Source organism: Poecile atricapillus, chromosome 4 (assembly GCF_030490865.1).
Source record: "Poecile atricapillus isolate bPoeAtr1 chromosome 4, bPoeAtr1.hap1, whole genome shotgun sequence".
Classification (NCBI taxonomy): domain Eukaryota; kingdom Metazoa; phylum Chordata; class Aves; order Passeriformes; family Paridae; genus Poecile; species Poecile atricapillus.
Window position 1 is genome coordinate 50,017,114 of NC_081252.1, and position 13,016 is coordinate 50,030,129.

Here is a 13,016-nt window from a genome sequence, read left to right on the forward strand (position 1 = left end):
TCTCATACAACTATCTCATGCAAGTTCATGTTTTAAATGTCTTTCAAGTTTCTTGACATGTAGGAATTTCAATTGCTAGTATTTTAGTAAATTAAAACAGTTTTTGGTAGGTGTGTTTGTCTTAGTGATAGATTTTCACCAAGTTTCTTGGCCACTTTTTTTTTAAAAATAAAGGAGCAAAATAGAAGGGATGAGGAGAGTGAATGCTGCTTTGCTCAGATCTGTATCCATTTCCACTGAAATAGCCGACAGAAAGTTGAATCTCAGGGATACTGCAAAATGGGGTATGTTTTGGTCAAGATAGTACCCTTATTCAGCATATTTTATGTAGTAGTATCATCTCTAAGTATCACCAAAAGATATCAGGTGTATGTTTGGCCCTTAGCTGAAATCATGATTTTAGTGATGCTTTGGTGCAAACTGGCATTGTGGCTTTTGGCAATGTATGATTGATGCCCTGGTTGTCTGTTAATATCAAACTTGTAGGGGCAGAAGTTAACTGGATTTATTTTGAAAAGTCTGATGGCAAGATAACACAAACAGAAAGAGTCAATAGCACTTAGAAAATTAATGTCTTTCAAAAAGACCCAAACAGTCATGCAGGCTCCAAACTCCTTTTGTTTTTCACTTGATGTGACTGGTTTTGCCATTTTACCCTTGCCCCCAGTCCTCATTTTTCATTTCTGGTACCAGTGTCCACCATGGTGTGACCCATCACCAAAAGTCTGGAGGTTTTCCTGCAGCCCTGAGGAGTTTCTGGAACATCTGATGTTAGATTAACATAGGAGTGAAGTACGATGCATGAAATGAAGGTTTGAGAGAAAAAAAAGGTGACAGAAAAGGAAGAATGTGAAGAAAAAGCACAAGATGGGCTTGTTTTGACTGTCAGTCTCCTTTCATGACTCACTGCTTACAACCTTCACAGCATGTATTGTCTTCATCTTTTCTCCTGCTTCTGAAGTACTTTTCCCTCACAGTTCACAATTCCTTTCACTGCAATCAAGAACCATCCTAAATAGTTTATAGTTTTATTCACCAAATGTATTTAATGCACAGCATTCTATTCCATGAGACCACTGAGTCTGTGCTTTCTGCTCATTTTCTGCCTTTTCATCTTCAAAAATCTTTGTGAAATGTGCACACAACTGAGAACATACTCACTAACTTGAGAACTGGAAAAATCATAGTTTCAACTTCCCTTGTTCCTCATGTGCCTTTCTTGACTACATTCAAGAGCTGTCTCATACTCTGAAATTTTCTTCTGTCCAAAGAGACATACATAAGCTGTTATTCTTCCTTTTGATAAGAAACTGTCTCCCACTATGAAGAAATTTACCCTTTCAGTTGTTTTGTAATTGTTTTCAATGTTATCTTTAGCTTTTCACATCCTATTAAAAACATGGACTCTAGGACTTAGCACAGTATATAGGAATTAATCCTGACAGTGTCACATACTGTAGTAAAGCTGCTTTCTTACTTCTGTCCCATGGTACTGTATTTTCTAGTTACGTTGGTCCTTTTGCCATGGCCTTGATGTAAGTATGTTTATGGACTGGATCAAAAATGCAACCGAGATAATTTGTTTAATAAAAAAAGTTTACTTCTGCTCAAAAGCAGCTGCTTACAGAAGATTAGGAGAAGAGAACAAGGTTATATGATATTCTCCCTGTTCCAGCCACTATGAGTTCTGTAACAGTTGTGGTTTCCGTGTATTTACTAATATTTGATGTAATTTTTTTCCCTTCTGAGATTTCCCATCATCTTTGTGAGTCCAAGTAAGAATTTAGCAGCACAATAACATTTGGCAAGAAGTTCCACATGTAAGCAAATTGCATGAGGAAATACCTCCATTTAATTTGCTCTTTAAACTGGCTCCTTACCACCTCTGTGTATTACCTCTTTGCTGTTGTGGTGAGAGAGAGTGAGCAATCATTCCCTATCTGCCTTCTCTAGTCCACTCATGATTTTTTAGACCTTTTCTCTCTACTGGGTCATCTATTTTTTTGACCTGAATGACTATACTAAGTCATCTAAGCAGGAATTCAATACTTTTCTTTGTCCTCAGCATCTCCCAAATCTTTTTCAGTAATCATCTCCTGGAACAGAATCCCGTCCTTCTGCAGGCATGATCTGATCTATTGAAGGACCAAATTGGTTATACTATATTTTTTCTTGATTTAGACCCCTTTTTTGTTTTCTAACCAACTGGATTCTTATCCCTTGCTTTGTAGTGATTGAGTGCTTTCCCATTGTTTCCCTCAAAGCTGATAGGAGGTTTAAGCTTATAGGATACTATGTTATCCCCATGACCTTTTCTCAGTTTTGAAGCCCTACCATCTTCTGGCAATTTTCTCAAGACTTATAGAAACAAACAGCCTCAAAAGCCACACACAAAAAATCCTGACAAGCATAGCGCCAAGATCTTTTTCTGATTTTATCTTGTTTTATCTTGACTGTGCCTGTATTCCTTTTTCATTCTTCTGATGCTGTTTTTGCTGTGCTGATTCATGTTTTTACCCAGCACGACTGTAGAAACTATCACAGCTAAAAGCTTTGACTGAGTAGGTTGGAAGTGTTCCCTTTTTAACCTGCTGATGAGTCTCTTATGTCAGACATGAGGTGATTTAAGTAAAAATCTCCTTATCCTTGCAGAGCTTCATCTAATAAAATCCAGACTTATTAAATATCCTTTTTTCAGTACACTGTTGCTCTTGAGCCCCCATGAACCCATTAAAATATCTTAACGCAGCTGTACATGTAGATGATCTCCAAAGAGAGGGAAAAACTGGACCATATGATGTAATGATTGCCCCACGGCATAACTCATTATGATGAGGTGATTTCGGTGCTGTTGAAGAGGAGATATCAGTGGGCATTTGAATTTCTCAAAATGTATAAATCTTGCAGTACTGTCAGAGTGACAGAATCTGCTTGTTGTAGCAGAAGAAGCAAAAATAACTGAAGAAGTCATGAGATGATTAAAACCAGGAAATTGTTGTCAAGCAACTGTGGTGCTCAGTGAAGACGGGAGAAATGTGTTAAGAACAAATCTTAATTATGTTGTTCAAAATATAGCTTCTTTTATGTCCTAAGGATACTAGTTAAAGAAAAAAACTGGAATATACTACTTCGGCTGTGGGATCCAGATGGAATCCAATTGCTTATTTCATGATCATAGGCTAGGGAGTTATTGGCAGAAAGAACTGTCCTGGGCTTTGCTTTTGTTTTGGTTTTAGAAATTATAGAGCTTGATGAGCTTGTTTTAAATACTTGTATTGTTATCACATATTAGCTGTTAAGTGTTAGTGCTGTGTTTTTGGAATTATGCAAGACACGTTAAAAAATTATCTCTGACCAGAAGAGCTTACAAAGAGCTTGTTGTGCTTTTAAAAAGTTTTATGTTGTCAGTAGTTTTTCCTGCCTTTAACATATCACTGCATTCTGCAGTTACTTCTAACATCCTGGATAGATATTTATCAGGTATACAAAAGGGCTGTTGATGTCTGTCATGTTGACTGATAGACACCAATTAAGCATCTGCCCATATGACAGTGTATTGAAGAAGTCATCCAATGAGCAGGTCTCTGTTTCTATAATTTTCTTTTATCTCTTGGCAACCTTAAACTCGAGCTCGTCTAAGCTTCAAGCCAGCACTGTTGCATAAGGAGGCAGTCCAATCTTTGTCCTTCACAACTAGTGGAAGTGTTTCTGTGGCCAAGCAGTAAACCCAAGCAAAGAACCAGTATGGTTAAAATGATTTGTTTTAATGCACAGTCACAGAAACACTCTAGCAGGTGCAAAAGGATGAGGCTGCTGTGGTGAGTGGAAGGTGAGAATGAAGTCTAATTGGGAGAGCATGGACATAGGATGAATGTGAATCTGTATCTTTGACAGCATGAGCCAGGTTAAAAATAGCTTCTGGAAAGCTTACTCCTTTTATTTGTTTACAGTAAAATTTTAAGATTCTGTCTCTCTACAAGGAGAGCCTGAAAATTGTCTCTACAGTTTTGAGAACATAGTTCCTTGGGCAATGTTCAAAGTGGATAATAAATGCAGAAAAGAGGGCAAGAGATTGGTTTGGCTCTATAGGGATATTTCGTTAAAACAGAAGAATCATTAAAAGTAATGACAGAGGAGACAGGTCCTAGATTCTTTTACTCTTTCCTGTGTCTCTCACTAGCAGTTTAGTTCTCCACTGTTTTCTTTATATATGTATTCTTGGTGGGTTTCTGTATCATTTATCAAGTGAATAGACAGATGCTGCCATTAAAGAGAGGAAGATGCAGTTCCTTGGTATTGGCAGGGGCAAGTCATAAAGCTGTTTTGGTCTCCAACAAAAGGCAATTGATGTCTCTCCTGATCTTTAATGGCTTACACTTTTTTTTTTTTAAACTGGAAGCAGCCATTTACTGCCAGCATCTTACACCTCCACTCTGAATCTGCTGTGAGTTCACTCAATGCTTTGTCTGCTTTCCCCTAAGGGCAAAGTTTGCTCATTCTCCCTGCAAGGAGAGGCTTTGTCAGCCCCTCCCCAGCTGGAAACATAATTTTGAGACTAAAATTTTACTTCCTGCAAAAGGAAAATATAGACAGTGGACTGTGGTTATCTAAAATCACCTGTCTGAATAACTGCATGGTCTATATCATGACAAATACAGATTGAAGTGTTTTTCTAATGGTGAGAGTGTGGTACTTTTAAGAACTTATTTTTTTTAAGTTGTGTTCTGGGTTGCTTATTCTTGAATCATACCCTAGAATATGTAAAGAGAAGACAAAGCAGAGGTGCATTTTTATCAAAACCTGCCTAAATCAATAATTATAATGATTTCTGGAGCTTCATAGCAAATCATAATTTGAATGTTAAGATCATACTTAACTGATTTATTTTGTCAAGTCACTAGTCACCTGTAGGCCATTTAATAAAAACTAACACATGATATAATTGTTTTGCAGGGAGTACAGACATCTTCCCACCCATATGGAAATTATGTGCAATCAACCCCAAATCTCAGATGGCCAAACAGTGTAAAACAGCACGAAGCAGAACTGCAGCATTTGATTTATGGGCAGCTGAGCACTGCAGGCAGCAAGGACTCCTCCTTAGCTTGGCAGCGCCTGTTGTTTTCACTAAAATGACTATTGCTGCAGAGATCTATTACCATCAAAGGATCTGAGCCAGTTTCACATACCCATGAGGTCCTCTTCTGGTGCCATTGTCACTTATAGCAGTTAGAATGTTCTTGCCTCTGTCTGGACAGTGGGAAAGTTAATACACAGTGTGGCAAAATCACAAATCACAAGAAGTTAGGCCCAGGTAAAACATGAAAAATCAAATAGGGCAACAGTGGAAAGCTGCTTATTCCACATCTCTTTTCCTACCTAAGTTGTCAATAAAAGGAGCTGTTATTAAATAGACCAGTCCAGGAACATGGAGCAGCAAATTACCCAAGGGCTTGTGAGTTTCCACTGATTCTTCTGCTGGTTTTACCTGCAGCTGGGTTTTGGGGTTGTTTTTTAATTTTGGTTGTCTCCAATAAAATTCTTCACTTGTGTAAAGCTGTGTGGTTCCCATTCCAAGAAGTTCTGTTTAACTCATGTGACCTCTGAAGGAATTAAGCATGTTTTGCTTCCTGAATGGAAAGCCACTAGAATATTTACGTAGTGAAGTAGTCTCTCAAGATTTATCTCCTCCTTCCTCCTGGATTTTAAAGAAAATAAATTCCACTTGGTTGAAGTTGATTTTTGCTTTAATATTTTTAAGGACGTGTTGAGGACACTGGGTTGGAAGCAGAGGGGTTACAGTGCTCAGTTCTAAGTTTTGTCAGGGACACACGTTAATTTAAGTAAACTCTGACCCTCATCTTCTCTTCCTCCCAAACTCACTCTGTTTTCTATTGTGTAAAATAAGACTAATGATACATATGGCTTTAGATTCTTACAGGGCTTTTTAATACTGAAAATAATGCCTCTCACAAAATTTTTTCTTGGGTTATTACACTTCCTCCTAATTCCTGTAGATCCTATAAAAAAGATTTAAAATAAGATTTTGAAGCAAAATGTGATGTTCAGCATTTAAACCCCTCCAAAAAATATGTTTGTATTTTCTTCACTATAATCTGCCAAAATTCAGGTCTTTTGCAAAATTCAGCAAATTGACATCAGTTTATTTATCCTTAGGGACATCAAATTATTACACCGCTTAAGTTCTAAAAATAATTAACTAAAGAGGGTGGAGAGAACAACAAAAATCTGTCACAAACCCTCCCTGAATTCTCAAGAATATATGATTAGAGCATTAAAATGTCCAAACCATGCAACCAAGCAGAAAGTGTTCAAGCTTGGGCCTTTTAGCTGGCTCTGTACTAAGCAGCATTAATGTTTTTATACAGTCTTTGGAAAGCTCAGAATTGACCTGTTTTTGTTATTTTTATTGGCTCCCTTGATGATAGACAAACGGGGCTAACTTGAGGCCAACATAACCAGCAGGAAATTTGGGTCATGGGTAGTTACATTTTTAAAACTTTTGTTCTAGGGCTGTTAAATCAGGGTAATTGATTGATTGTTAGGTGGTGCAGGGAGCCCCTAAATCACTGGAGGTGGCCAGATAATGACAATCTGCCAGTGGATTTTGTTTGAGGCAAATTTCCCAGCTCCCTGTGGAGCCATGCTCTGCAGTGAGGTTGTGAGTCCCATTTTTTTTTTTTGTGCACGGTCCAGTCCAACTGGTCTGTTTGGACAAAATAGCCTCTGAAACTTCGAAGTTCCATTTGAAGTCCTCTGTGGTGCCATTTCCCAAGAGATAAGGGGAGAAACATTCCAGAGAAGTTCATACCCCAGAAAGACCCTATGTGCATTCTGAAGTTAATGGTTTATTGCAGCTCTTTAATTTTTTTTTCCTCTTTCATTTTTACTTTGAAGATAAGAGGTGGCAATTGTTACTTGAAGTTGTTGAGTTTCAGCCTGTCTTACAGTAAATCACCCTGCAAGTTTAGACATGATTTTTTTTTTAATCATGTATGAAAGTTTGCCAAAGGTGCTGTACATGTGTACTTGCAGGAGCTGTGATCTTCAAGCAGGAGTTGTTCACTCTACTATTCTATACAACCATGTGCATCCCCAGTGCTCCGTGCCTGTGGATAATTCATGCGTGCAAAATACAGCTTTATTAAGAACTAATCTTCGGTGGTGTAGCAGAAGTGAAGGTGGTGAAGTAGAGTCTGTGTATTGGGAGGGGAGGAGGGGAAGAGATGATGCACCAGTAGGTAGTAGATGATGCTCAGTAATACCTGGCATAGGTCTTGCCTTGCCTCTTCACAAAAATGAATTCAGGCTCATATAGGCTCAAAGTTCGTCATCTATTCCAGAATAATTCCACATGTAGGTTTATCTTGATTTCTTAGATTTTTAGGGCTGATTAGGCTTTTGTTCATTGCAGATGGCTTCCTTATGATAGATGCATACCTCTGAATTCCTTGAAGCTTTGGTTTTTTCCATCTTAGGATCTGAAAGGTCTGTTACTTACTGTACTGGCATCCAGATGAGAATTTATTTGTGTCACTTTTCAAGAAGAGAAGAGGTAATACTCAACTAAGTCAGGGCTAAGTTGAAATCCCAGAATCAAACAGCCTTGTCTTGCGGATGGCCCCGCTATCAGCACATGCCAGACTGGTGCCAAACACCATAGATTTGCTTCCTGGGTGGAGCAGGACTTACTGTGTATGTGATTTAGCACTCCCTGCCCAAACACAGAGGATGCCAACACCTCCTGGATTTCAGAATGTTCCTTCTTGGCTCTCACATGCTTTTGACCACTGCAGCTTTGTAATTTATTGCTTCAAGTCTGCAGTTGCACTTACTGTTAGGTTTTGTGGATAGTTAGAAAATTCTTCTCCAAGGTATGTATTCAAATGGAAACATAATACCTGACCTGACACTGAAGTCCCATGGATCCATGGCAAAACTTGTATGTCAAGAGCAGGGTGGGGTACAAAAGTCCATGTAAGTGTAGTTTCTTATAGTACAGCATGGAAAAAGGTTTCTTGGAGCTTAAGTAATTCATGGTTTCTTAATGATTGAGATCTGTGGTGGATCAGTGTAGGTATAAAAATGACAGTTTATGAGATGCATGTTAGTGTTTCTGAGACTGACAAAGAACAACTGAAAATACAGCCAGACCTCTGACGTATGAAGTATGGAGTACACCAGGAGATAAAGCTTTCAGTTTCTGTGTTCCTAAAGCTATTGCATAGTTTTGTTCTTGTATAAACTTGTGTCTCTTCCTAGTATATTTGATTTGTATTTTATTTACTTATTGTGAATCAATTTAAAGGGCATATTGTTGGCTGTGGTGCCTATTTACGATGACTAGTCTGTGTGAAGTTACTGTAGTAACAATCAAGAATAAGTGTTTGTAGACTTGACTGCTTGGATTACAAGAGATTTGATGTTTCACTGTATACTATGAGCTGACACACAGGTTTTCACAGGGGGATCTTTTAGGTGATCACAGGACAAGGGGCAGGGTACTGGTGTTGCAGGTGACCTCCTGGTTGGATCTGAGCAATTGCTAGCACCAGGAGAGAAAGACTGTTCTTTCCTCCCACATCTCCCCCCCCATACAAGAGCAGAGTGTTCCTCCTGTTTGCCTTGCAATGTTCCCACCTCTCACCTGATCCTGCAGCTGATTCCCAGCTAAGCCAAAGCAGAAAATTAGCAGGTAGAAGTTTCATCCACAGGTGTTTGTGGGCAATGAGGGTGGCAGTTTGATGGGACAATTAGTCACTGGCCTGCTCTGAGTGGCAGAGATCTGCACATGGATCTAAATGCCAGCCCTGGTGTTGCATGATCTGGATGTCAGCAAGTCAATGGAAGCTGGGCTTTGATCTCCCTGCTCATGTACAAAATCAGACCCAAGGATGAACCCTAAAAGTTAGAGGAACTGCTTGACCTTGTACTTTGTACCATTTCTACCTGTAGCAAGGGATGGATGCTCTCATCCTCTCACCATACTGGTACTTGGAGAAGATCTAAATCATAAGGCTTTTCAAGTGCTAAAATGCTGCTATCTTGAATCCCGAAGAAAAAAACTAGACAACTAATAAATTCACTGTCTGAGCAGCAAATAAATCCCATCACCATCTGCTGACTGAGAATGTGAATATTGAATGGTATGCCACATGTGTATGTCTGGTCCCAACTTATAAGCACTATGGAGACAATCTGACACACTCTTCCTTCTGTTTTCCAGACTATTGGCGAGTCAGAAATGCCCAGTGTTCTGAACCAGTTACTGCCAATGATCAAGTCTTACAATGAAAGGACAAAAGATGATTATGCCTGTGAGGACTTCCTTGTTTTGCTGATATACATATATTCTGTGGTTGGAGAAATCAAATGTGGAAAAGAGCTAGACACAGCTGAAGAAGAGGTGAAAAAAGCCCTCGTCAAGGCAATTTGTGATGAGCCAGAGCCATCTGCTTTGTTGCAGAAAATTACAGGTATGATTCTGCTTGTGTGGTGAGAAATTGGATGTCTGGGAACATGTGAACTGGGAGAAGTGTGTAAAAATGTCTTGTCTTGTCTGTGGTGCTGAGAATACATGAGTAAGCACAAGGATTTCCTGTAGATTTGTTCCATCTCCTATGTTCATATATGCCAAATGCTGACAGGCTGTCCTTGAAGAGTGCTGAGTCTGATGAAAGCTCTGCAAGTTGTTCTTTTTGTTAAAGGTTGGCTAAGTTTGTGTGTTTTCATAAGGTAATCTTTTCCACAATTTCTTCCATTGATTGGTGTAAAGTTGACCCTGGAAAGTCAGAATTAATCCTGGAAACATGTTCAGTGAACCACAGTTGCTTTGTGAATACAAGAAGCTGGCTTGTCTGGCATAAAAGAAGAAATGTGTCTAAAACCAACACTGAGCCTTTTGCTGAAACAACATGAACATTAGCCTTTAAAAATAGCATGCTAAGCCTTTTTTTTTAGATGAGCACTCATAGAATAGGAAAGCCCTAACCTCTTGTTGCTGGTATCACATTTTAGGAAAAAAAAAGTTAAAAACTTAATTTTAAATGAATGAAATGTGGCTCAGGAGTGGCCTAGCATGACAGAGGGGATCTCACTTTCTGCTATCAGTTTTCTCAGTTTTTAGTAATATTGAGTAGGTCATTGACAGGTCATCTTTGAGTTGAGGAGCATATGAGCATAAATCAAGATGTTGAGAGGAGCTTAGAATTGAAAACATTTTCCAAGAATGGACCTAAGTGGGTCCATCCTAAGTCTCAAGGGAAGTGCTGTTGGTTATTCTGGTACTATTTCCTGTGGACACTTCTAATTCAAAATACAGGTGTGGTCTCATTGGTCTGCTGTTGCTTTGCGTGTAAAATACTGTAATAGTTAAAAGTCTAGGGTAGAAATGGGGTCACTCAGTCATCTTTGCACTGTGGTGTTATTTTAATACTCCTGGCCACAGCGCCCACAGTGTTTCAGGCTTCAGGTAGGCTTTTGCCTTCCTGTTTTTCAATATGTATTGCACAGCTTGTCCACCAAATGGTGCTTCCCTCACAACTTCAGTGTTGTCTTCTAGTGGATGGGTTGTAGTAATTTCTAAATCTCTGGTTTCATATTTTTCCCTTTCTCCAATCATCAGAAGTTTTAAATCAGTTTTGTCAGTTTCTGTTCATTGTGCTTAATGTAAGTCTGTGAAGATTTTAAGTCTCTAAAACTTCAGCCAAGTATCAAAGAGAAGCTGAAGAGAAACCCAGTACAGGTAGTTTTAGACCAAGCCCATCATTATCATGTGATAAAATTAATGGCATAACACAAAGCCAGAATCTTTGCATGCTTATATTTCTGTATCTGTGTTTTAGCACAACCATGTCTGTGCAGTCTGCACAAGCAGGTGATAGTATTGCATACTTTTTGCATACTTACTGCTTGATACTTTTTTTGGTTCTTCAGCATTTTTTGTTTTCATATCTTACTTATTTTGAGTTATTCATGGAAGAGGGCGAAGGAAAATAACATCTATTGTCATAACCAGAAATAAACTTCGTGTTGGCAGCAAAGTATCACATGAAATTTCTAGTATTTCATTCAACTTATAATGTCTAGGGTCTTGTATAAATACTTCATAGGTAGTTTTCAAGCCTTTATTTATCCAACCATTTGCTTTGTCAGTGCTAGTGGAATTTGCTGAATTTGCAATTTGCTGTATGTGCAGTACAGTTGATTTGGCAAGACTTAAACCTGGACCAGCCTTAGACCTACTCCTCCTTGATCTCTATTTTGCCACGCCTGTGTTCTACAGCCTGCTGCCCTCTGAACCTTGCTTGCTAATTGAGAGACAAAGCAAATCAGAACTGTAGGACCATCCACAAGTTTTCCTTCAAAGGCACAGCAGGACTTTCTTTGTAGCAGGGCTGAAAGTCAGGGAATAGAGAGCAGGGACGGCGTCTCCTTATTGTACAGTCATAGATATAGAGCCAAGACATATTCTGCTACCAGCAGATCATCTATGAGCTACAGACTGACTATTCCTTTTAGCAGATGCAGGTTGGCACATTTTCACAAAGTCAGCAGAGCTCTGCAAGTTAGCAACAGCCATGAGTCTGGTCAGATTATGTTCCAGATCTGCAGTGTTCTGCCCTCATTTTACTTTGAAGTCAGAAACAAGAAAACCTTTTTTATGTTCTTAAAGGGCCACAAAAGTTAATTAGACTAAAATAAGTTTTGGTAATGCTTAGAATTATTCATTCATGATCAGAGCAAAGTAAAATGCTCATGGTCTTTTATTTTCACCTGTCCATCAAGGTAAGTATTAGGAAGAATATTAAATGTGATATATCAGGAGACAAAACTGTGCCAGTTATTGGATGGATTTGAAAGACACTGCCTGCTGGCTCATTCCTCACCTCCATGTTGAAGTTTCAAACCCTTCTGGCAATCCATGATTGAACAGCTTGAGTCATAGCAAGAGATAGCAAAATTTACTGTTGCCTGTAAAAAGAGGCACACAGAAGTAATTATACATAGGCTGCAAATCCAAGCATTTCAAACTTGAGAAATGCCAGTAAATAATTTTCCCATGTAACCATCATTTGACTCGTGTAGCACAGTCCTCAATTTCATGATTACATAGTGTATTTTCTATGAGCCATGTCTGCATTCACTGTATGCACTGAACACCACAGAGAACTAGAACAATAGAGCTTCAGTATTCTTCACATGAGGAGGAAGTACAATAAAGTAAGTGAGACTCTTACGATATTCAGCAAGTAACTTTCTCTGGCTCTCAGTTTGCAGTTGATGAAGTGGACTGGTGCTCAGCTTTGTGACTCATTTTGGAACTTGAAGCAGAATGTCATTAAATTACATTTTGAGGCATTAGTGATTACATGTCTTTGAACAGAGGGGACTTTGTGCACCTGGTGCCTGATGTTTTTAGCTTGGGCCCAGCACTGTTCTAAGGCACTGTGGTTGATTTAAATTAAAATTGAAATTAAAAGCTGTATCTTAGCTGTGGCTCTGAACTGCTGCCTCAGCCTTTTGCTTTCTTCTTTTCTGCAAAGCATGGAAGTTGTGCAATCTTTACAAGTACACATTTTTCTTGGTTTTATTTGTTGTTCCCATAGAGTCACTTGAGAAATACAATGCAAAAAAGCTTTTAAAAGCTTTCAAAGACTTGCCTTTGAGATCAAATTATCAGTCAAAATAATATTCAGGATTATATGAGTTATCTTTTATTCCTGTTATACTTGTTAAATGTAAACTTACTGATGCTTGCATGAGTCTATGCCTATAGAAAATCTCCAGTTATGTGACTGCCTCACAGAGTTAGTGCAAATCTCCCCCAAAAGAGGCAGCCCACAGGTGCACAGGGGATATTTGCGCTATTTGGTGTTACCTAGTGAAACTGGACTGGTATTTGCAGCAGTGGGAAGAAAGCAATTGTCAGAGACAGGGCCTGTCTGTCCCATTGGCCACACTAGGTTTCCCTAAGGCACTCTAGGTTATAGCCC

General features: G+C 38.9%; 1 protein-coding gene across 1 annotated transcript in view; it reads left to right on the forward strand.

The window, feature by feature from the left end:
- SCFD2 (sec1 family domain containing 2) overlaps nucleotides 1-13,016 on the forward strand; it is a 191,396-nt gene that overhangs the window by 71,363 nt on the left and 107,017 nt on the right. Inside the window, exon 5 of the mRNA XM_058838116.1 lies at nucleotides 9,248-9,497. Coding sequence (XP_058694099.1) covers nucleotides 9,248-9,497 — 250 coding nt within the window. The remainder of the gene's footprint in view (nucleotides 1-9,247; nucleotides 9,498-13,016) is intronic.